The sequence below is a fragment of the Mus caroli genome, unplaced genomic scaffold (genome assembly GCF_978045245.1).
Source record: "Mus caroli unplaced genomic scaffold, Mus_caroli_1 scaffold_2, whole genome shotgun sequence".
Taxonomy (NCBI): domain Eukaryota; kingdom Metazoa; phylum Chordata; class Mammalia; order Rodentia; family Muridae; genus Mus; species Mus caroli.
The window spans coordinates 79,092,326-79,118,408 of record NW_028227257.1 but is presented as its reverse complement, the minus strand read 5'-3'; the positions used below and the strand labels follow the sequence as shown (position 1 = coordinate 79,118,408).

Here is a 26,083-nt window from a genome sequence, read left to right as displayed (position 1 = left end):
ATAGTCCAGGGTTTCTCAACCCCATGCGTCGAGACCTCTTTGGGGATCATGTATCGGATAATCCTGCATAGCAGATATTTACACTCTAATTCATAACACCAGCAAAAGTACAGTTATGAAGTAGCAACAGAACCACTTTACAGTTAAGTTACCATATGGCTAAAGGTTGCCACAACCTGAGGAACTGTATTAAAGGGTTGCAGTAATAAGAAGGTTGACCTAGACCCTGGATCTCCTCCTCATCCCACGCTGCCAACACAGTCTTCACTCTTGTTGGCCTGAAAGTAAAGCAGGCTGCTCCAAAGTCGGGTTCCAGCCAGCACAGGCACAGGGCAGAAGGGACTGTCAGAAGCTACCTGACTCACCAACCACCAATCCTCCCTGCATGTAGGGGTGAAGGGCTGAGGGGTGGAGGAACAGACAACCAAGCCCTTCTGTTTGTCAGCTTGCTTTAATTGCCTCCCCGGGTTAACATTAGAGATGAGCAGGCCACTTTGGGCAGGTGCCACCATTCAGCTAGGATGAGGTCAAGAGAGCAATACCAATTCTTAAATGGTTGGCTACCCCAAGTTCTCCCTAGCCCCTTTGTGGGTCCTGCCTCAACTGCTTCAAAAATCCAGGAACAGCAAGGTCCTCCAGGCAGGCTTCAAGCCAGGTGTAATAGCTGTACTCAGCCAACCTGACTGTTCTTCCTCTGAAGATCCTACCTAGCACCCACAACAAGCCTTGTTTGGAGGCAACAGCCTTTTAAGACATAGCATACAAAAGCTCGCCTTTCAAAGTCCTTTGACCTATTCCACTGGGATGCACTGGAGTCAGTGTCCTTGAATGGGGCACATCACTACCAGTTTCTACCCCAATGGGTATCAGTGAGAACACTGAAGAAAAGAAAGACACTCAATAATGGGCACAAGCTAAGTTCCTAGTTATGAGATACATGCTGTGTGGAGCAGCTTGCACACACTCCAGTACTCCAACAGCCTCTCAGGTGGGAATCTTCCATGTTGCCCTCCTCTGCCCATGGAGGCAGTACTCTATGTCTACAAAGGAAGAAAATAAGCTGGGGAGGGAGGGAGTATGGCTGTTGGGAACAAGGGGGGGGGGCACAATTCCTCTAAAATCAGCAAGCAAGTCTTAGGACCCCTGACTGGCCTAAGCCTGGGATGTGGATCTTATATTGCCAGACAGGAACTTTCCAGACAGTCTAGAGAGACCTTGAATTTTAGAGAAGAGGGGTAGATTTCTAAACAATTTTTAGACCAATTTGGTCTCCAGTTGCCACTTATTGTTAAGGATCTTCTGGCCCCCAAGGACAAGTTTCTCAACTACAGCACAAGGTGTGAGATCAGGCAGAACCAGATGAGCTCAAAAGGCAGATCTCAGGGGCCTGACCTGGTGGTACACTTGTCATCAGTCAAGTCATAAAGGACTTGAGAGGCAGAGCCAGGAGGATCTCTGGTAGTCTAAGACCAGCCTGGTCTTCAAGGTGAGTTCCACATTAGCTGGGGTTATAGAATGAGACACATCTCAAAAAGAAAGAGGAGAGGAGGGGAGGGGAGGGGAGGGGAGGGGAGGGGAGGGGAGGGGAGGGGAGGGGAGGGGAGGGGAGGGGAGGGAGGAAGACAAGGCAAGAAAACCTTGGTTCCACCCAAACTAGGGTTTTCTTTTTAAAGACATCATCCCACCAACCACACCTACTTCAAGATCTGTTAGTGAGGCCATACCCAGGTGTATCCAGCCAGAATGTGGCCAGTGACAACACTACAGGACTCTAGTGTCTTCTGACAACATGGCAAGCTGGGTTAAAAGTCCCAACACTTCATGCTGAGATGGCCCCAGCGAGCTAGTCTACCTCTGTGAACCTGTACTTTCACCCACATACACCAGGGAGACGGCATCCAACCTGTGAGCATGACGCTTGTACAAGGGTGAGTCCACACACACAGCCCAGCAGGGCCTGGCACATTCTGCTCAGCAGGTACTTGCTACAGCCACTGCCCCGAGGAATTGCTTCACACTGTCGGCGTTGGTTTCATTCACCACCCTTCGGTGGGACTTAGGATCCCCCTCTTCTCAGCCCCCTGCTTTTCCCAGCTGTGGTTCCCACTACAGCCAGCAAGCTCAGACAGATGGAACCCTCTAAGGTGGATTACCCTCTGGGATCTGAGCACTGGAGTCCTCAGATGGAAGTCTCAGCTCAGACTGGCCAAAGATCAACAGTCACCGGAGCCTCTTCTCCTTAAACATCTCTGGGGCTCCTCTCTTTATGCCATTACCTTCCTCCCCAAGAACAGAAGTGGTGTGACTGGAGAGAGGAGGAATGCACATGTCCCGCCTCAGGCCAGCTGCAGATAACTTGTCACCAGCTTCCAAAAGCCTTACCTGTGAATGTTTATTTTTGCAGACTAAGAGTCTTCCCTGGGAGCTGAGGATATCGGGTAAGAAACGGAAAGTTACATCCTTGCTGCCCTGTGTACCAGACTGCCAACTCCTTCAGTTTCAGTTTAGGGATCAATCCCATCTCCAGTCTAACGATGTGCCCATTTGCTGCCACCACATAAAACATCAGGCAATGTCTCCCTGCCCAGCTCTTCTTTAATACAAGCTCAGATCCACCTGTCTCAATGGATGCCCGGGAACATGTTGAGGACCAAGCAAGAGCCCACCAACAACAAACGATAAGTGAGTAACAGCACCAATAGTCCCTTGTGGGAAGCCACATACACCATTACAAGGGGGCACTGGCTACCTCTGGCCACCACCCATAAGTTTGGGTAAACAATCAATGTGCGCATGTGCAGTAGAGTTTTTTGCTGAGTCACTGCCTGGTCCAGGGCATGTAAATGAGGTACTGAATGCATAACCAATCGGGTGTGGACATGTAAATGAGGTACTGAAAGCATAACCAATCAGGTGTAGACACACCTCTCCTAGGCCTATATAAGCAGCGCCAGTTCTGGGGCTGAGGGGTCTTTTCGCCTCTGCAATCAAGCTCTCCCAATAAACGTGTGCAGAAGGATCCTGTTGTGGCATCTTTCTTGCAGGCGAGTCTGGTGCTCACAGTCCCTCTGCCTACGCACCCCAACCCAGGTTCTCATGAGAAACAGGAAATGGTGATCTTTATTTTCTCACTGTTCCCGCTCTTGCTAGCCACATAACAGTATAGTTTCCTAAGGAAGAATTCGATCCACATCAGGACTTGGCCATGCCTGTCAGGGGTGAACGTGGAATATTAAAACACCGTATCCAAGCTCCAGAGAATTTAGACAGCAAGGCATGCAACCTGAGCCAGCACCGTGGACAGTGAAGACTGGCAATCTGGCCAAAATCATTCTCTTCAGAAAGGTCACCTCCTTGCCTTTGGAGATATTGTGTCATGTTCTGCTTCCTAAGGCAGTTGCAAATAGAAAAGATTCTGATTTATGGTTTTCATATTGACAAAACAGGTGCCTTGTCTTTCATATGGAGGAAAACTGGCCACTCTGTTTTGGATGGACTTGCTCCTAAGGTCTGGAAATACTTGTCTATGAATTCAATATTATGTTTTAGAACTCGGCCACACTTGGAGCAAAGTTCTTCCCTGTACAACTTCAAAGGCTATCCGCAAAGACAGTCTTTTCAATGACACGTCTTAAAAGAAAAGGCCAACATTTGCAGTGACTGAACTGTAAGGCCCGGTTACACAAGTGCACCTGCTTTCTGCCCATCCTACTTTCAAGCATCCATTTCTCCCAGGTACATCCTAATTACATCACTAGAAAGAGAGTCATGAGAGCTGTCAGTCAAGTGCCGTTGCACACACACGAGGACCTGAGTCAGATCCCAAGACCCATGGAAGAGCTGAGCATGGTGGCCTGGATCTGTAATGCCAGCACTGGGATCAGGGCAGTTTCCTAGATTTCATTGGTACCCAGCTTATTCAAATAGATGTCCTGGGTTCAGTGCCCCCCCGCCTCCCCCTTCCCCTGCAACAACAACAACAACAACAAAAGGTGAAAACCCTAACATGTGTGTGTGTGTGTGTGTGTGTGTTTATCTGTGTGTCTGTGTCTATGATAGACCACATGCATGTAGGCACCCAAGGAGACCAGAAATAAAATTAATAAGATGGAAAGCAGTTAAGGAAGACATTTGATTTCAACCTGTGCCCACACCTCAAACGTACATACAGACATAGACAGCAACAGACAGACAGACACCACACACACACACACACACACAAAATGGCAGTGGGGCGGGGAAGATGGGAAGGTAGAGGAGAAAAAAGGAAGGGGGCCAAGCCTGGCTGGGATCAGTCTCAGGGGAGAGGATTTAGGACTTGGTGACTTGGGTGATCATCAAAAAGTTTTTTACTGCTTGGCTGAATAGAATGGAGAACCAAGAGAGTCATTTCCTCTTCAACTTGGTCTCCACAGAAAGAAGAAATAGCTGGCTGTCCTTGTAAGAACTCAGCCTCACCCAACCTTCAGTTCCAAGCACACACTCTTTGAGCAGCCCATCCAGCTCTCAAGTTCAAAGTGAGATTACCTCATATCCAAAACACTAGGGAGATGTCATGCTGGTTCTGTCCCCAGGACAATTCATCATTTGGCCCTGTGGGTTTGGTCACAGCATTTAACCTTTTATTATTACTCTTAAGCACTCATCACAATAGTATAGAGAAAGTCTAACATTCATTGAACATTTCTTTTGTATCAGACTTTTGGCTAAGGACACTTAAGCAAGATGAGGTTGATACTATTATTACCCACATTTAATGAAAGGGAAAAACAGACAGAAAAATTTAGCAAATTCCTCAAGCTGACAGGGCCTAACTAGTCTGGATTCCCCAGGCTCTGAATCCAGTAGTGTCTGGCCCTCTTACACTGAAGCATTCTATTGAGCCTAGAAAGGATAGACCACATAGTAGGGCTGATAGAATTAACTGAAGAGTGAGCCTGGGGACAACTCAGCCTTCCCTCCTAACACATCCTCTATGCAACATTCCTGTATTGTCCACCTTTATGCCCCCTACCATGTTAAAAGTACAGATCTATCCTGCAAACAGGACTTAGGAGAAGGACAGTCAAAGGTTGCGACAGTCAGACTGTGGGGAAAGCAGCACTTCCACTTCAGTACTGAGGTCACTGGGCAGCTGTGTGTGTCTACATACGCTTACCAGTGTGGAAGCACGTTGCCTGGCTTGCTTTATGGAATTTGAGGTGGCCAGGTGTGGTCTTTTGAATGAAAATGAACTCCATAGGTTTGTATGTTTGAATGCTTGGTCCCCCAGTTAGGAGGCATGGCCTTGTTGGAGTTCTGCCACTGGGAGGAGGTGTGCTTTGAAGTTGCAAAAATCCACTCCAGGCCAGTGCCTCTCCACCTGTTACTTGTGAATCAGGAAGCAAAGCTCTCAGCTACTGCTCCCATGCCATGCCTGTCTGCTTCCCATCGTGATGTCCCAGGACCAACCTTCTGAATTTTTAAGCAATGTTCCCGCCACCCAAATATTTTTCTTTATAAACATTGCCTTGATCATGGTGTCTGTTCACAGCAACAGGACCATAACTAAGATACAAGGTCACATACCCAGATGTACTCTATGCCTCTGTGTTAGGGAATCCTGTCTCCACTCCAGCCACTAAGTTAAAAGAAGCCAAAAAGCAAAAATGTCAGAGGCAAACAGAAGCCAAGCTCTGCTTTCTAAAAGCTACAGCTTATTCCAGGCTCAAATCACACCTGGGCTGTTGTTCCAAACCTCAACCTCTGTAGTTCCTACCAGGCTAAAGATAGAGGTACCTTCAATGGTACCCCTAAACTGTATAGAATATCTGTAGGGATCCTATTTCTTGGGGTGGGGGGAAGAACACAATAATTGATGGACTTACTAAGGACTTTTGGGTAAAAATAAAAAGGGAACATAAGTTCTCCCAATAAGACTTCTCCTAGACACCACAACATGGTACAGAGCAAGGTTTGGCTGTGTGCTGAACTATGCATCACTCCCTAATTCCTATGTCTAAACCCTGCCCCTCAGCATGATGGTATGATGGGGCCTTCGGGGATGCTGAGCTCCAGATGGCTTTTAAGAGTATAGTCCTCAAGGTAAAGTGGCATCCTTCTAAGGGACCCCAGAAAGCTGGCTTTCTACCTCTGAACATACAAAGAAGAGGTCATGTGAACTCATAGTGAGGGGGTGACCCCAAGCTAGCCAACATCAGAAGCCCAGCTGGTCAGCACCTTGAAATTCTGGGCTCCAGAACATAAAGAGATAAATTTCTGTTGTTAACGCCACTCTGCCTGTGGTGCTTAGTACAGCAACCCAAGTGGACCAGTGTGGATTTTCAGATGCAGGTGTTCAGACACGAGTTCAAATCCGGATCCACCTGTAAAGTTGTGCAACTGTGGGCAGGTCATGTGTTTCCTCTCATGTGTGGTTTTCTTATTTGTAAACTACATGATAAAGAGACACCACATACTGCCTTAACAGAAATGCCATTCCATAGATACTATGGCCCTTCTTTAGTGTGGCTTTTTGACCAGACTTGGAACCTGAGTGTTTTGTTTGCTCTGCACTGAAACTTGGACACATTTACATTTTTTAAGCTAACATTTGAAAGTCAGGTATACCAATAATTAAAAAAAAAAGAAAAAAGAAAAAAAGAAAAGATAATTTAAAACTTTTTCAAATGTAAAAGAGCTGGGCACTGGGCACTGTGGCTCCTGCCTTGAATTCCACTACTCAAGATGCAGAGGCAGGAAGCTCAAGATGTCAGCTTGGTCTGCAGTATGAGTTCTAGGAAAGCTAGGGTTACACGGTGAGAGTCTCAAATAATTTTTAAAAGAAACAAAAATATGAAAAAGTTTGAAATAAAAATCTTAACTGCAGGAGCATCACTACATGCTGGAGCCAGCCTCCCATTTGAAAGACCCCTTGGCAGGCAGGTGACATCAGGGCTGGCTCCCACCTTCCTAGCTGCCCACTAAGATCTTTGAAGTACAATGTCAGGATCTGTCTCCTGAGGTGAGAAACAATTAGCACATTCTGAATCCACTGACTTATTTATTTATACTTCTACTGGGGGCTGAGGAACCTCAGGAAGAGGCCAGGAACCCAGTGCTTGGAATAAGCTGGGCTCTTTCTTGCTAGTCTGTGGCTGGTGACCCAGCTTTGGCCCTGACACATACCTTCTCGGGACCTCACTTTCCTCCCCTGTAAAATGAGGCTTTGGGCTAGCCAGTCTCCTTTGTCTCTTTCCACATTTATGTAATTGTGACATGAAATTCAATGCATAGGAGAAATGTAACACAGATGTTTGCTTATGTGCTGTACAGGTTTTAATGAAAACAGAGCTCTTAAACACCCAGCTGACCTTAACACAGACCTTAATTCAACATAAACAAGGCCTGAACAATGGCCTTGTTTGTTGTTCTGCCCACTGCAGGGCTGGTCTTTAGCCTAGAGATTCTGTATTTAACATACCCACAGAGGAATTAAAAGGCTAGCTAATTCAACCTCCTAACCCTAGCTGAGCCCAAGGCTGTCATTTCACCAAGACACAAATCCAACTGTATTACCACCCCTCCTCCTGCACCCTCTGTATTTAGCTTTCTTTCCGTTCCTTGCTTATTGCAAGCATAGAACCTGTGCATTTTCTGATTCTTCCACCTGAAGTCCCCTTCCCCCCAAGGAATCCCTGTTGACCCTCAGATCATAGCATAAGCATCACCTCTGCTGTCCCTTGACTTCTTGACAAAACCAAGTCCTATTAGCACACTTTATCATATCAACTATGTTGTGGCTGGTTGAATAATGAGCAACTTCCCATCTGACTATACATTCCAGAGAGTGAGCTGGGCATGTGGCTCAGTTGACAGAATGTTTGTCTGTCCACTATGCAACAGGCCCTGTGCTTCATCCCCAGCATCTTACAAGCCAAGGATGGTAGCCGACACTTGTAATCCCAGCACTCTGGAGATAGAGACAGGAGGATCGGGCATTCAAGGCCATCCTCAGTTACACAGTAAGTACAGGGTCATCGTAGGCTTGTCTCAAAAATAAACAGACAAACAGACAATAACAACAACAACAACAACCAAGAATGCAAGGTTCACGTATGTCTTCTACTCCAACACTTGGCTATCAAGGAGATACTCTAATAACAATAGCAATAAGTCTCAACTAATCTGGCTCTAAGCACTAAATCATATTACCTAATACAATGCTTAATGGTTAGACAGAGCTCAATACATGCTTATAGAATTTGTACCAGCCCTCATCTATCAACCTGTACCCCTAGCACAAGCGCATTAGATACATAAGCATAGGCAACATTTCAGAATGAGAAGTCTAGATGGTGAAGGTCTCAGAACACAGCAACCACAAGAGCACTTTAACAGCAAACAAAGGAGCAACAAGGACCAAGCAGAGCTGTGGGGATGGGAGGTTGGGAGAACCCTAATGGGAAAACAGCACTGGTTTTGGCCAGCCAAGTACCTGATGCTTTCGTTCAGTGCATACAGCTCATTGCTCTGCAAGCCGCCCCCTTTGAAAACGTTGATCACAGCCGTCTGCACACTGCAGAGAGACAGAAACACATCCCAGTTAGGTGATCTGCCTCCAGGGGCCATATTTTCAAACAGCCCACAGGGAAGGCCATAGAAAGGGCTGGGAAGCCTAAGGCATACACACAGCTCTCTTCTCTCCCTCTCCTTAATGTCCCACAAGTACAAAGTACTGAGGAGGGTGAGGCAAAAGAATTCAAAGCTCACTGAGAACTGCCATCACTGGATTCTGCAAGCATCCAAAAAGCATTCATTGCCAGCAGGAGCTGACCCTGCCTGGGTTCTTATAACTGAGAAGCCACCTTCTCAAACAGAAACGATAACTGCCTTTCTAATAGAATTTTCCGTGGTCCCTTTATTTCACCCCAGAGAGGGATGTATACTAGCATAGAGTGTCATCTTTTAAAGGGCCACAGTCAGGGCTCAACTCCACATTCTGAAGGACCGAAGCCAGAACCATCAGCAGAAGGGCTTATTATAATCTTGTCTGTGCTGAGGAATTTTACAAAGGACAATGGTCCTCAGAATGTAGCTATCCTGAGCTGAGTGTGCCCGACGGCCAGTCACCGAAAAGGCACCCCAGAACGTTCAGAAATGCTTTCATTTATCCAGAGTCCAACACAGATTTGAAAACAAATAGCCCCCCGACTTATAAGGCAGTAGCGATTTGCTGATCTGCTCGGGGCTTGGTTAACAAAATCAGCTGGACAACTTCCTGAGTTACATCTCCTCCCCGACACACCAGAGGCTCAGGTGAAAGAGATTGTGGCATATGCCCCTCATTGAGTTCTGCACAGAAGCCACCCAAGCTCCCTAAAGGGAAACGGGTGATGTGAGGTCACTGAAAAGACTACTCCCTTAGATACTCACCCAGTGTAGGCTGTTCAGGGGCATGACCAGTAACTGTAAATTCTAACGCCATGATCCCAGGCTGGTAAAACTGACTCTGACAGGCCAGAAATCACAATGAGCTACTTTCTCCATACGAAAACAGGGGCACTTGTCCCATTCATCATCAGTACCATGATCAGACGTCATGAGCAACGCTCTCAGAGGCAGCAGATGCTCAGCCCACTCCCAGATCACCCCAAGCCCCTCCCTGGTGGTGTTGGTCCCACAAGCCCTTACCTGTTCCAGGCAGAGTTGGAACTTAGCTGCAGAGCCTGCCGGGCAGCCTGGAAGCGGGGCAGCTCGCTCAGCACAGGGGAGCTCATAAAGCGTGGTCTAGGCCGGCGGAAGGAGCCCATCTTGTGGAACTCAATGGGCAGGAGGGGAGCGAGGCCGCAGGTCATAAGTCCAGGTGAGGATGGAGCTGTGTCTTCAAGACCAGAAGCTTCTGGCCACCCACAGGAAAGGCGTCTCTCAACGCTGCTGCTGGGGTGTCTGAAAACCCTACTCAGCCAAGCCCTGAAATGAGAGACAGCCTTGATTGAGAACCTGGCTGAAAACACGTAACCAAGGGATGCTGGCTAGACTCTCTAGCTAAATGATCCTAAAAATCAATGAAGAAAGAGACACAGCAAGAGCCTCCATTGTGACTGAGGCTCCTGTCTCTCTGTCTGTCCATCTGTCTGTCTGTCCATCCGTCCGTCCATGTGTATGTGTGTATGTGTGTGTGTGTGTGTGTGTGTTAAGCATGGGACCTAGGGCTTAGTGTATGGTGGCCAGCACTCTACGTCTGAGCTGCACACATCAAGCCCCAGCAGAAAGCTAGCCTTTGTGAATACCTCAAGAAGGCAAAACCTCCTTTTCCTTGACAATAAAGACTGTCCACCCTCTGTCCTACCAGCCGAGTCCCAGAAGCATTTCACCATCTCTTCCCTACCCGCTTTGTGTTCATTCAGTCTGTCAGGACATATTTACTGTTTAGCATGGATTAACCATTGTAATGTGTCAAGCACTTAAAGTGTCTGTGGCCCAGACCCTGCCTTCCAGGGACTCAGACTCTATGGAGAAAGATGACTGAGTATCCCAGAACTATTCAACAAACACTTACTGAGCCTATATGCTCCAAGCACTGAGGTACTGGGAGATGATAAGAAGATGGCCACATGTCACTGTCACATGTGTCCCACTTAACTGCCCCAGGCTTCATGTCTTGCTTCTTCCTTTCCCAGGTTTCTGAGCTAAGTTTTGTTCTCCTTTACCAAATCATATTCCTTTTGCCCTATGCATTTCTAAATCCAACTGATTCTGCAAGGTTGGGTCCAATAAATTTGCTCCTAAGAAGGATAAGGTACAGGCTGATAATCTCAGCTACTTGGAAGGCTAAAGCAGGAGAAATGTGAAATCAAAGGCATTCCTAGGATACACAGCATTGAGTTCAGGGTCAACCTGGAAAACTTAATGAGACCCCCTACTCATAAGAAGAAGTAAAAAAAAAATTATATATATATATATAGTGTCCACAAGACGGCTCAGAAGGTAAAGGTGCCAGCCACGGAGGATGATAACCCAGAGTTCAAGCCTTATGATAAAAGGAAAGCCAACTTTGAAAGTTGTCCTCTGACTTCCCCAAGCTCACTACTATGCCCATGCGCACATGCACATACATATACTTTAAGTGAATAAATCTTTGTTTTAAGTAAAAAAAAAAAAAGGAGTCTGGAAATATAACTCCATAGCAGAGCAATTGCCTGGCATGCCTTAAGCTCTTCAGGTCCAAAGTCCAGCTATACACACACACACACACACACACACACACACACACACACATCTTTTTCCTTGTGGCAAATCACAAGGTGCTTTATAACTACTGGTGGACATCAATGGCTTAGTGATGGACTTTGGTTCTGAGTTTCAAGAATTAACTCGGCTCCTTCCAAGTTGTGTGACTTCAGACACACACTGTATGATGTTCTCAGATGCGAATGTACCAACCTCACAGGACAGGGGAAGGATGAAATGAGATTGGCTAACATGCTCAGCAGAGCTCCTGGGCCTCGGGAACTGCTAGCTCCCTCCCATGCTCTTGGCATGCTTGGACCAAACGTTGCAATCCTCGGTAGATTTGTCTGAAGAGTGGCTGTTTTTGCCTTTCTGATTCTTCTGGCCAAGCTAACTCAGATAAATCAGACAAGAGACCAATGAGGGAAGAAAAGGGTCAGCCTGCAAGCTGGCAAGAAAAGTCCTGCAGCAGTTAAGGGACAGGAGAGGGACACCATAGCCAGTACCATGACAGTGACAATGTACCTTGACAGGGGGCTGTGGGGGAGGTACTGGTGGCTAAGTGTTGGCAATGGGCCTATTCACAGTGGCTTCCTAAGACCAACCTTCAGGAGAAGGATGGCTAGTTCCCTTTTGTAACTTTGTAACAGGAGTAGAAGCAGGGTCCCTTGTCATTGCACAGTCTGCCTGGAAACCCTGTGCACTGAGCGAATCCACAGTTATCAGAATTGACCAGTAAGTGTTACAGAAACCTGTTATGTTCCAGAGGTTACAACAGGTTCCCAAACACCTCAGAATCTGGGAAGATCTGTGCATGCCAGTGATGAGGGAAAGGCAAAATAAAACCATGCATCCCTCAGAATGCCGACACCGGCTGGAGGAGGTTTCCCTTGTCAGGAAAGCTCTCTCTATTTAGACAGGATGCATCCCTGGGCCCAGCTTTGAAAGGCCTGTGAGGTGCAGCTCACTGTGTAATTACCAGATATTAACTCACTTTTGAGGACCTTAACCGGAGGCAACGAAGCTACCACCCACTCGGGTGCACTAGCTCAGGGAAGCAGAAAACTTCAGAAGCCACACTGTCAGGGGATGCACGCATGCATCTCCTAGGAACTGAGATTCCAGAGGATGAAAGGAGGCTCCTGCCCTTCCATGCCTCAGCTACAGCTCCTAGGTCTTCCATCTCCAGCTATCTGAGCATCATACACACACACACACACACACACACACAAACACACACACACACAAACACACACACACACATACACACACACACACAAACAAACACACACACACACACAAACACACACACACACAAACACACACACACATACACACACACACATACACACAAACACACACACACACACAAACACACACACATACAAACACACACACACACAAACACACACACACACAAATACACACACACATACACACAAACACACACACACAAACACACACACACATACACACACAAACACACACACACACCCCTAAGGCAGCCCTGGTCACACGGGACAGCTCCAGGAGTATGACCCTTATAAAACAAGAGTAATTTTCAGCCCAAAGGACAATGCTCACAGTGCCCATCCCCAAAGTCAAGGGCCACACACAGCAAGGGGCTCCTTCTGACTTGTTTTTCAGTCCCCAAACTCTTCAAATGATGACAGGATGAAGAGAGTATGTGGTCCACACCACCGCTGCTTGTCACAGAGCTAACAACCGCATGGAGACCATGAGAGGACTCTATGGGATGTGCTGACAAGGGCCTGAAGAGAGGATGATTGGCATACCCTGCATACACCTGCTATGGCTCTGGACCTTCAGGCATAGGCTTGTCCTGACCCAGAAATGACAAGTCAGAAATGTCAGGACAGATGGGGCCTGAAAGTACAGCCGTTTAGAACAAATGTGGAGCAAACGAGCACAAAGACGTATCCAAAGTCTCCAACATAGGATCAAGGACGAACTAGACCATCCATTCCCCAATGTCAGACCTGAGACATTCTGCAGCTCCAAGGAGTCACTCACCATGGAACACTCAAGCCTCAGCTCACTGTTCAAGACAAAGGTGGAGTTAACCATGAATGAAACACAGGCAGCTGCCTGAGAGGACGCTGGGCAATGAAACCAAGGTGATTTATTCAGCCATCCCAAAATGCCACCTAAGTTAGAGAAGTTAGGTAACCAACCTGAGGGCACACAGCTAGCTAGAGGCAAGTCACTGATAGGTGACAAGGTCAGCCTGCCTTCCCAGCCCCTTACCACTTTCCACTTTCCTCCTGAACTGGGTGAGACAGGACCCTAGAATCAAAGCCACTGAGTTTGAAATGTCAGTCGCTGGCCTTCAAATGAAAATCTAAATCTCATGCCCCTGAGATAAGTAAACTAGCAAAATCAACTCCACAGCCATCCATGATCGGGACAGGAGGAACAGAGAAAGAGAAAGGACACCAGAAGGAAATGCAGGCTGTGCCAGTGAGTCAGATAGCCACCCCTACCCTCTGTATGAACTTGGACAAGGTACTTGACTTCTGCAGTTTGATATTTCTCCCCAGGAAAGGGTACGCCAACAGTGAGCCCTTTAATGAGTGAGCAGTTGTAAAGCACTCACTGGAAAGGATGGTCTGGGATACACCAAGATCAAGGTCTCAGCACAAAGGAGATGCATTTGCAGCCGAGGAACAGAGGAGTGCTTCTGGATAGAGAGGAGACAGATGTGGCCGGTAGACAAAAGGCAGTTTATAAAGGGAAAGGGGGAACCCTGTATTTAGGACGAGTTGGTTTGTCTTGATTGGGCATGTTAATTAGGGCAGTCGGGGAGGGGGCTATTGATTTCTGAACTTCAATACTTGGGTAGCTGGGCCTTAGTGGTCACCCTCAGGAGGAAGAAGTGTCCAAATAAATACATGAACTTGGTGGCTAGCTTTAGGGATATAATCTAATGGTTTAGCAAGGTAAAGGGAATGGGAACAGAGGTAAAAGGCAAAACCTGCTGAAGCCACGTTCGCCATGCTGGGGCCTGTCTGAGCCCTTACCCACGCAGAACAGTACCCGACAAGTGGCGAGTGAGACTCAGGAGGACTGACCAAATCAATGAAAGAACATCGCTTGGCACCCTTTCTAGATTGTTCCACCCACACGGTAGTGGGAGGACAACAGTGCTTCCCTCAGTCTCTAGAGGTGTCCCCCAGCAGCTGCAACGCATCGCCCCCAGTCAGGACCCTGACCCTGTCACAGACATGGACTCTGTCTCTCAGGCCTCTGGTAACTCACAGCTTCAGATACCGAGGTGGTACCAAATTCACACATCCCCTGCTTCTAAGTCTCACCCAACCCTGGGATGGGGATCCACGTACCCTTTCCTGGGGAGAAATATCAAACTGCAGAGGTCAAGTACCTTGTCCAAGTTCATACAGAGGGTAGGGGTGGCTGTCTGACTCACTGGCACAGCCTGCATTTCTTCTGGTGTCCTTTCTCTTTCTCTGTTCCTCCTGTCCCGATCATGGATGGCTGTGGAGTTGATTTTGCTAGTTTACTTATCTCAGGGGCATGAGATTTAGATTTTCATTTGAAGGCCAGCGACTGACATTTCAAACTCAGTGGCTTTGATTCTAGGGTCCTGTCTCACCCAGTTCAGTCAGAAGAGAACCTTCCTAGCCCGAACTAGCACTGTATAAGCCAGTGCGATCGTGCCTGTCTGAAGTCCCAGTGGTCCAGAGGTGGAAACAGGAGGATCAATAGTGCATAGGGAGATCAAGGGCAGCCTGGGCTACAGGACACTCTTTTCTATAAACAAGTAAATACATATATGTACAAATAAACATATCACACCCAACCACAGGAAGCAGACAGAGCAGGGAGTCCACTTTTAGTAAAGAAACTGAGGCAGAGTGACTCACCCTTAACAAGAATTGAGCCAGGACTAGGTGGCTTTAATTATCTGGTCAAGAAAGGCTCTACTTTTTTGTTTTTAAAGATTTATTTTATTTATATGAGTACACTGTCACTGTCTCAGACACACCAGAAGAAGGCATGGGATCCCATCACAACTATCTAGTTGTGAGCCACCATGTGGTTGCTGGGAATTGAACTCAGGACCTCTGGAAGAACAGTCAGTGCTCTTAACCACTGAGCCACCTCTCCGAAAAGCTCTACTTTCAAGCCTGGCTCCATAATGTACCACCCCAGGTATTTGGTTTAGTCTCTTTTTCTCAACGATTTCAAAATGCTCTCACTCTAATTTACACTTGACAAGTGTGTATGCACATAAGCACACACTTCAATCTGACAGGGAACTGCCATCAGCTGGAGGAAAATGGCGTTGCCTCGGAAGGCCATGCTCGCACCTTCTGGATAACGGTGTATTTGCTTCCGTGGGATGAAAAATATTCACAGTGTTTTCAACAGAAGGGGCAAGGCCTGCGAAATTGAGGCAAGCTCCCCGAAAGCTGAAAGTACTACACATATTGATGCTACCCATGATGTTGTCCATAGTCATAGCCATTCAACACTTAATATGCGGTTTGTGCGACTGAGGGGTGATGTCTCATTTTATTTAACTTTGTGTCTGTGTGAACAAGATTACATGTGCACAGCTGTAGAAGTATGCTCCAGCTGCAGATGGTCAATCCACAGACACTTATTCTCTGCATGATGACCAGTGTCAGTTTCTGCATGAATCCATCTGCTGGGCAAAAGTGTTTCTCTGATGAGGACTCACTAATCTCCAGTTAAAGATATACATCTCTAGAAGGCACTTGGATACTATGTCTGCTCAGCAAAAACTCATAGAGGTTCATCCTTGAGGCCTAACAGCTCCCCAGCCATGGGCTTTGGGCCAGGTCTATGGTATTAGACATGTGTTTGATCCTGTGGAGTAAGCCTTAAGTTCAATCCGAGAGCAGTTTGTTACTCCTAAACATTCATGCCATGGGTGTGTTAACACATGGTCATATCTTGCCAAGACAGCCATTGTGCCTCACAGTGGTCACAGCTGCTGATGGCTTTCTCTCTCAGCAGCTTACACACCACCTCAGTTTTCATACCAAGAGACCAGCCTTTCATTGGCCAGACTTGGTTCACTCAGCTAGACTGGTTGACCAGTAAGACCCAGGGATCTGTCTGTCTTTGCCTTCCCAACACTGGAATTACAAGCACACATCAGCACACTTGGCTTCTTTACATGGGTTCTCAGGAGCAAACTCAAGTCTTTATGCTTGTGTGGCAAGCACTTTATCAACAGACAATTCTCTAGCCCTCACTTCATTTTTGATAGCCATACTTTTTAAAACAAGGATGAATGAGTAATTCTTTCTTCCTCCCAGTACACTACTGTGGTGGTCTCATTTCATTTTGTGTTGGTCTGCTTTACTAGCAGAATGGCAGCTGAACCACCCACTTAGGAAATTATTTAGCCACTCTCCTATGGAAGGACATTTAGGAGGACTCCAGGATTCTGGATGAATTCATTTGTAGGTCTTGGGGTCATGCGTTTCTGATGGCTGGATCTGACAGTTATTAGTCAGCTTCTCTCTGTGGTTTTAATATCCACCCCCACACCAGTGCAGAAATAGCACACAGGAAAAGGCTAAGGGGAGATGTGTCTGGGTCCATGGGATAAACCACCACAAGACTATGTCACTCTAGGCTATTGAGGATCTGTCATGGTGGTTCCTCCTGTCACTCAGAGGTAGGCACAAAGAATGACTGAGGTGAGGATACCCTCTAGACAAAACCTCACACAGCCCAGGTTGGCTTTGCATACACTATATAGCTGAGGATGACCTTGAACTTATGAGTCACTTCCCAAGTGCTGGGGTTGCAGGCCTGTGCCACCACGACAGGTTGATTTTTAAGGTCTTAATCCCTAGAGGTCATAAGTATTCTTCATACAGCAGAAGCTATGATGAAGTTAAGCTCTTAAGAGCAAGGGATTCTCCAGGATTGTGGGTTCTACATGGAATTCATGCAGCCTCAACAGTGGGGTGAAGAAGACAAAGAAAGAACAGACAGCACAGCAGATGGGAAGACAGAGGCAAAGACTGCAGTGATGGTGCCACAAGTCAAGGAATGCCAGGAGTCTCAGAATCAGGAAGAGGAAAGAAACCAGCAGTCTCCCAGAGCTTCCACAAGGATATGGCCCCAAATACAACTTGATTCTGGACCTTAGTTCTCCAGAACTATAGGTAAATAAATTTCTGTTGTTTTAAGCCACAAGGGTTGTGGTAACTTGTTACAGCAGACACTAGAACCTAATGCTTACTGCATGCATAGCCTTAGACTCTCTGAACTACAGTGTCCACATCAAAAATCAGGAATATCAAGGAGAGTTTCCTTGGTGAGGTGTTGTGAAGACCAGAGAGATTGACTAGGAGGTACATGACATGGTTCTTATCACTGTCCAGGGAATGGGCCAGGTAGGGAGGAGCCCAGGTTAAGAAACACAAAGGGTCCAGGAGGACTCTTGGCACAATGACTCGGGACTGGTATGAGGATTAGGTGTGGTGACAAGACAGATATACAAGAAGTGTCTGGTAGGTGGTATTGTTTATTTGTGCCACCTTTGCCACCATCACCACCTCTCTATAAACCTGCTCAATCTGATATAACAAAACACCACAGTCCAGGAGGCTCACACCACACCCATGGACTTTCTTATAGCTCTAGAGGTTGGAACTCCAAGACCTAGGAGTCAGTGGGGTTGGTCTTGCCTCTTGCTCTGGCTTACAGATAAATGTCCTCCAAGTTCTCATATCCTGAGTCTCCATGTGCCTGAATGGCTTCTTTTATGGGATGCTAATAAATTGGGTTATTGTTCCCTCAAACAGCTTTGTTTTAACTTAGTCACCCTCTTTACACACACCTGGAGGTACGCAGGCTATAGCTTCAACATGGAGACTTAAAAAGGAAGACACCAGTCTATAGCACCGCCACCATCACAGAGAGCTCAGGTCTAGTCTCTCTACATTTCTCTTCTGAAGGATCAAGTTACCTAAATTGTCATTTAACAGTGCTTTAAATGGGCAGGCTTAAGTGCTGAATGGTCCACTTCAGTTCTCTGGACATCTGAGGTACTGAGTCCACAAAGCACTGTGAGGGTCACAGAGCCTCTAGGAGGCATCACTGGCCTGGCTCCACATAGTTCCTCTGGCAAGCTCTTCACCCAAGTCCCATGATGGGATTCTTGGAAGGCAATTTGTTGTCCCTCTTTGTTCCCACAGTTGGCAAGGGACAAGAAAAGGCTATAGAGGGCACACAGAAGCAGAGTCTAAGCATGGGGATGGGGAGGGGTTCAAAGACAAGGGTGGGGATGAGGATGGGGCTGGGGCTCAGGGATGGGTTTGAAGAATGAAAGGAAGGGTAGGGATGGAATGGAGATAGGGATGGGGATGAGGACAGGATCTAAGAATGGGGATGGAAAGATGGAACATGAAGCCAAGGATGAGGACAGGGCCTGGGGACAAGGGCCAGTGGCAGGGAGTGATATCGAGACTGTGCCCACCACTACAAAGGCAAAAGAAGATAAACGTGCAAATGAAATCCACTAAGGCTCCAGCCTGGCCTCTGAAAAAGGAAGTAGAGTTGTGACACAGCAGCTTAAAATAAAGAAGTGTGTAGCTGGTAATGACTGGAGGCTTCCAGGAAAAAGCCACTTTGAGTGTAAATAACAAAGTCAAAGACAGAGCCACCCAGTCTGATGTAACCTCCTGGAACAAAAGGAGAATCCAGTCCCCAGGAAGACAGAAACAGCCCATTTCACATGCTCCCCAGAGCCCAGCAGCCCCTGACTTGCATCCTGAACACAAGAGCCAGTGTCTCCCAGCAATGCAGGGACTTCCCGAGCCTCAGCCCCTCATTCACAGTCATGGTTACTCAGCTGACCCATCCTCTGACTGCAGGAGAGCTGCCTTTGTAAGGATGATGCGAATGGCTGAGCTAGTGACTGGGGCCTGCCAGACACAGGCACTTGCCATGCCTACATCCTCCTCTCAAAGACAGACGGAGGAAGAGTGACCTGCAGGCAGGATCTGTTGTGCAGGTCAGGGTTTTGTCAATTGGATATAAGCTAGTGTCCTCCGTGAAGAGGGAATGCCAATTGAGGAATCACCCCCATCCCCTTGGCTTGTAGGCACATCTGCAATTGGTTGATGATTGATTGGGAGGGGCCATACCACCATGGGTAGCGACATCCCCTCCTCAGCCAGATTGCCTTAGGGTATATAAAGCAAACAAAACTAGCAATACAGGAGGAGCGAGCCCCAAGTGAGCAGTACTCCTCTGTGGTCCCCTTCAGTTCGTGCCTCCAGGTTTCTGCTGAGTTCCTGCATGACGGACTGTAAGCTCTATGATGAAATAAACTCTTTCTTTCCTTCCTACGGTGCTTTTGGTCATGGCCTTTATCACAGCAACAGGTGGCCAGCTACCACACCTCTACTCACATGGGCTCAAATAGAAATGTTTTTGTGTAGCAACCCAAAGATGGGGAAAGCCCTTGCTCTGGCTCGAGTGACCAGGAATCAGGTTTAGTTACTATGCCCATCACACAGAGAAAGCTGTGGGGGTACACAGTGACAAATCTATCTAAGATCACACACGTATGAGTGTGATGAGACAAGAATCCAACGGAAAAGAGTCCACAGCATACATGCCATTCATGTCACCTCACTCTAGACCAACCTCTAACACTCTTGACTCCAGCCACTGCATGCCAAATAACACTGGCCTGTGCTATTTCGCATTCCCACAGGCTGGGCCCTCTGCATAAAATATCTCCCACCCTGTTCTCCAGGCTCAAACCTGTCATCTGTCTTTTAGTCAGGAAAGCCCTCTTCTCCCCTTCACCCCTTGACTAATTGTCATCACTGCTGAAGATCCTCCTCCTGTGTTCTTATCATAATCAGCCTTGTGAGCACATGCAAAAATTTTTCTTTGTGAAGGTCCATGTTCTCAGGTACTCTGTGGTACCCCACTCACTGCATATGTTATGTAGTGATGCTATAGATAGATAGATGCTATCCAGGGAGGTTTGGAAATGAGGCTGACCACAGAGCTGTGCATAGATCAGTCAGCCATTGCCATAAAACAGCCTGGAGGTCTGCTTTATGTTTTTCAATAGAGCTTAAATGGACTCTAGAACCCTGGGCCAGACACCAAGAATGCTGGTTCCCCTTAGAGCTGTGACTGAGTGGCAGGCACACCAATGAAGTCTGTTTTGTGCAGGCCTTTCTGTGCTTTCTGAATTGAAATGTGAATTGGGATTATATATTCAAATAAACAAAGACATCAACAGTGACTCCTATACCCCAGAAAAAAGACGAACCAGGAAGAAAGGGTATCTTCTGATTTGTTCAAAGACAGTGCTCAGAAGGTGGTTAGGATCAGAACATAGCTTTGATCAAGATGGTGCAGGACTACAATCACAGTCCATTTATTTGTTCATGTGCTTGCTCACTTCAGTTTATTCACAGGCAGTCTACAGCAGGGCTGCTGTGGGTAGGAACCTGGGGGCCAGGAGTAAACGCTGATAGAAAGGGGAAATGAAAGATGAAGTCATTTCTCCCACACCAACCCCACACTGCTGTTGTTTTGTTTTGTTTTGTTTTGTTTTTGCAACATGTATCACAAAGTGACTCAACAGGACTCAGCAGGCTCTGGCCAGGACATTGAGTAAGGGGGCAACCAACTTGTCTTAGCAAACAGCACCTACCCAGGTCAATAAAGCCAGTCACTGCACAACCCAACCAGCTTGACATTGGGATATTAGCCCAGTTTTAGCTTCCTTTTCCAAGAAAAGGCTTTGTGTGTGTGTGTGTGTGTGTGTGTGTGTGTGTGTGTGTGTGTGTGTGTGTGTGATACTTACATGGCTATGTGGATGTACACACATACACACGCAAGCAGAGGAAATCAACTGCTGATGTCTGCTTCTATGCCTCTCCACCTTGTTCCTTTAAGACAGAATCCCTCATTGAGCTGGAAGCTTGCTATTCTGGGATCTGCCTGTCTCTTTCTTACAATGCCTGAGTTAAAGACATCGGCAGCCATGTCTGGCTTTTTAATATAACTGCTGAAGATTTGAACTTGGGTCCTCGTGTTTGCACTGATCCATCTCCCCAGACCTCAGATTTTCTTAAATGTGATTAAAAAAAAAATCAAACTGCTGATTACTAATTCAAAAATACCCAGCTAGCTGGGCCCTTTAGAGACCAAACATAAAGGTTTCTATTTTATCCCTTCATAGTCTATGGCCCCCAGCATTCTCTGACCAGGACAAGCCACTTCTCTTCTAATGGTCTGTTTGTTGACTGTTCATAAGGGTTTGAAAAACAATCCTTTCACTAGCCAGCTTTTCCTCTGTCTGGCCAGCTGCATGGTCACCTACTTGTTGACCCTACTCAGAAGCGTCAGCAGCAGGTTTTCTAAGAGATCCCCTCAAGAGCTTGACCCCCACAACACTGCACAGTCCTCAGTCAACCTCAGCTCATCATTGACTATGGCCCACCACTTCATCAAAGTTCACCTGTTAATTCCATTCCTATGTCTGAGCTCACCATCACTCCATAGTCTACTCCTCCACTGAAAGAAATCATCCTGTGATTTGCAAAGATACAAGGAGACAGGGTGAGCCCACAGGGCTCCAGCTATATCAGAGACACACAGCAAAGCAAAACTCCCCCAAGTCGACACAGAAACCAAATCCCCACTCCAGGGATGTTCCCAGGCCCGTCAGATGAAATGAAAATCAGGTCAGGAAGAAGCTGCTATTTAATAGAGTGGGATTGTTTTTTGTTTGTTTGTTTGTTTGTTTGTTTTTATTTTTTAATAGGTATTTTCTTCATTTACATTTCCAATGCTATCACAAAAGTCCCCCATACCCTCCCCCCCCCACTCTCCTACCTACCCTTCTTGGCCCTGGCGTTCCCCTGTACTGAGGCACATAAAGTTTGCAAGACCGATGGGCCTCTCTTTCCAATGATGGCCGACTAGGCCTTCTTCTGATACATATGAAGTTAGAAAAACGAGCTCTGGGGGGTACTGGTTAGTTCATATTTTTGTTCCACCCATAGGGTTGCAGACCCCTTTAGCTCCTTGGGTACTTTCTGTAGCTCCTCCATTGGGGGCCCTGTAATTCATCCAATAGCTGACTGTGAGCATCCACTTCTGTGTTTGCTAGGCCCCGGCATAGCCTCCCAAGAGACAGCTATATCTGGGTCCTTTCAGCAAAATCTTGCTAGTGTATGCAATGGTGTCAGTGTTTGGAGGCTGATTATGGGATGGATCCCCGGGTATGGCAGTCTCTAGATGGTCCATCCTTTCGTCTCAACTCCAAACTTTGTCTCTGTAACTTCTTCCATGGGTGTTTTGTTCCCAGTTCTAAGGGGCAAAGTGTCTACATTTTGGTCTTCGTTCTTCTTGAGTTTCATGTGTTTCGTAGCTTATATCTTGTATCTTGGGTATTCTAAGTTTCTGGGCTAATATCCACTTATCAGTGAGTACATATCATGTGAGTTCTTTTGTGATTGGGTTACCTCACTCAGGATGATGCCCTCCAGGTCCATCCATTTGCCTAGGAATTTCATAAGTTCATTCTTTTTAATAGATGAGTAGTACTCCATTGTGTAAATGTACCACATTTTCTGTATCCATTCCTCTGTTGAGGAACATCTGGGTTCTTTCCAGCTTCTGGCTATTATAAATAAGGCTGCTATGAACATAGTGGAACATGTTTCTTCCTTACTAGTTGGAACATCTTCTGGATATATGCCTAGGAGAGGTGTTGCTGGATCCTCCAGTAGTACTATGTCCAATTTTCTGAGGAACCGCCAGACTGATTTCCAGAGTGGTTGTACAAGCTTGCAATCCCACCAACAATGGAGGAGTGTTCCTCTTTCTCCACATCTTCGCCAGCATTTGCTGTCACCTGAGTATTTGATCTTAGCCATTCTGACTGGTGTGAGGTGGAATCTCAGGGTTGCTTTGATTTGCATTTCCCTGACGATTATGGATGTTGAACATTTTTTCAGGTGCTTCTCTGCCATTCGGTATTCCTCAGGTGAGAATTCTTTGTTTAGCTCTGAGCCCCATTTTTAATGGGGTTATTTGATTTTCTGGAGTCCACCTTCTTGAGTTCTTTATATATATTGGATATTAGTCCCCTATCTGATTTAGGATAGGTAAAGATCCTTTCCCAATCTGTTGGTGGCCTTTTTGTCTTATTGACGACGGTGTCTTTTGCCTTACAGAAGCTATGCAATTTTATGAGGTCCCACTTGTCAATTCTCGATCTTACAGCACAAGCCATTGCTGTTCTATTCAGGAATTTTTCCCCTGTGCACATATCTTCGAGGCTTTTCCCCACTTTCTCCTCTATAAGTTTCAGTGTCTCTGGTTTTATGTGAAGTTCCTTGATCCACTTAGATTTGACCTTAGTACAAGGAGATAGGAATGGATCAATTCGCATTCTTCTACATGATAACCGCCAGTTGTGCCAGCACCATTTGTTGTCCGTTGTTGGTGGTACACACCTTTTATCCCAGCACTTTGGGAGGCAGAGACAGGTAGATCTCTGAGATCGAGGCCAGCCTGATACAGAGTGAGTTCCAGGACAGCCAGGGCTATACAGATAAACCCTGTCTCAAATGAACAAACAAACAAACAAGAAAAAAAATGACAATTTAAATAAAGAGTGGAATTGTTTCATCAAATAAAATGCCTATCATGGCAAGTTTATTGTCATTATTGCTATTGGTTAGATTAACATTAACTATCACTAAAGTCTGGTTGTGATGGGCCAGGTCTCACTTTACATTTATTATTGTCAATAATTTCCACCAAAATCCAAAGGCTACCTTTAGTAGAATATTGACTGTTTTTTAATTCCTAGGTTGTAGATGGAGACTGAGACACTGGGAGTCACTTGCCCAAAAGCAGAAACCTAGCAAAAGTGTCCCAAAGAGATCTGACAGGACCCAACAGTCTGGGCTCCCAAACCCTCTGCTTTATACAGGCGTGTGTTGGCTTCAAAGGCTGCCAAGAAGCTGAACACCACCCTTCACTTCCGCCTGTGAGCATCACAAGGCTTTGAACATCACCTGGACAACTCTCATAGGAGAAGACCTGCTTCTCTAGACCATGCTTGGCAAGCTACCATCCTTGTATCTATTGTTCTTTCTGAGTATGACCAATCCTTTAAGGCAAAGGCTCCACCTGTGTCTTATACTGTAACCTGATACCAAGCAACAGCATTGGTACTCAGAAAGTACCTACTAGGAATGTTTAAATGAGGGAGGTGAAAAGGAGCTATCTAAGTCCCCAGGAAGAGAACCCTTCTCTCTTCAGAGGGGCCAGAAAATTCTCTTCACTTGGTGATCCATCTAAGCATTAACATCCACAGTGACGTGGGAGATCAGGACCACATGGGCAAGACAGACACTGGCTCCTACAAATGACATGGAAAGGGCCCGATTGGAAAGATGAGCAACTTTCTCAGCACTCCCTGGGATCCAAACAGAGAATCTACAAGTCCAAATTTGGACACTCTTCTACATCAGGAGAGGTCACTCTGTACAGGACTCAGGACCCTGGTAATTTAGTTTCACCTACAAGTGAAACTAATCTATATGAGGTTACTATTTGGAGCAGAAACCCACTGTATAATTACCACACACCCCCACCCCCTTCTTTGGTGCAAGTTAAGTGAAACTCTGGGAAATACCACACTTCTGTATGCTCACCTTGACAGCCACACTTAAACATCGAGTCTCTTGGTATGCACATGGCTTGGGTGTGAATGTCATCCCCAGTAATTCTGCATTGTCTATCCCATCCAGAGTAATTCTGCATTGTCTATCCTATCCACGGTAATTCTACATTGTCTATCCCATCAATGGTAATTCTGCATTGTCTATCCCACAGCAAGCCAGAAAGTCTAGACACCGGCAGTGACGGAGACACACCATTATGGAACAAATTACATTTCTGACACATAATATATATAAAACACTGACGGGCGAAGGAGCAGTCAAATACTACTGCCTGGCAGCCAAAGGCACTTTGATGTGCTGGGAAATATGTCCCACGTTAAGTGTGCTGTTTCTTAAAAACATCTGTCCTCTCTTGGAGATAAAATGCTTCTCCTTAAAAAATGAAGAGTGGTCTCAATGAAAAGAAGCAGAGTGGTTTCAATGCAGTCATTTCGTGGAAGGCAAAGTCTATATATCTCAACTGCATTCCAGTGTATGCCAAGACCTAAGTGAGGGGTGGGGGAGGGGTGAGGGGAGGTGGGAGGAGGGAAGCCATGGAGCAATAAAGAAGACTAAAGAAACTACCTGCAGTGAACCCAGGGTCTGTTAGGACACACCTAAAGATAATACTATCATTGTAGCAGGCCACCAAGGCTACGACTGAAGATGGTCATGTCAAATAACCAGAGGCAGGATGCTAGATTGCATTCAGAAATGGCCCATCGAAGGTCAACAGAAAGCTACAGGTTTTCCATCCATGCCCATGACACTGGAGCATGGGAACTAGGAGTGGGAAAGACTTTGAAAAGGGAAAACAGACTTTAGTAAGTAGGAGCTTTCTTTGTTGCTTTGTTTGTTTATTTGTTTGAAACAGGGTTTCTTTGTATAGCCCTGGCTGTTCTGAAACTCATTATGTATGTTGATCAGGCTGGCTTTGAACTACCAATTGCTGGGATTAAAAGCATTTGCCACCACTGCTCAAAAAGCGATGTCTTCTCTGCAAAATGAGGGTAGAATGACACTATGGCATCCAACGCCTATTCTGCTGGCTATAAAGACAATTCGTACAGGGAGCGTAGGAATAAGAAGAAAAATAAGAGAATATTTGGTCATGATTAATGAAAACG

The 26,083-nt window shown here is 46.4% G+C and overlaps 1 protein-coding gene across 4 annotated transcripts in view; it reads right to left on the bottom strand.

Annotated features, from left to right (window-relative positions):
* Prr5l (proline rich 5 like) overlaps positions 1–26,083 on the bottom strand; it is a 178,025-nt gene that overhangs the window by 49,217 nt on the left and 102,725 nt on the right. For all 4 annotated transcript variants that reach the window (XM_029474407.2, XM_085834621.1, XM_021156583.3 and 1 more), the window contains exons 2-3: positions 9,673–9,951; positions 8,477–8,557 (exon numbers count right to left, since the gene is read on the bottom strand). In XM_029474407.2, the coding sequence (XP_029330267.1) occupies positions 8,477–8,557; positions 9,673–9,836 (245 nt within the window). In that variant the 5' untranslated portion in view covers positions 9,837–9,951. The remainder of the gene's footprint in view (positions 1–8,476; positions 8,558–9,672; positions 9,952–26,083) is intronic.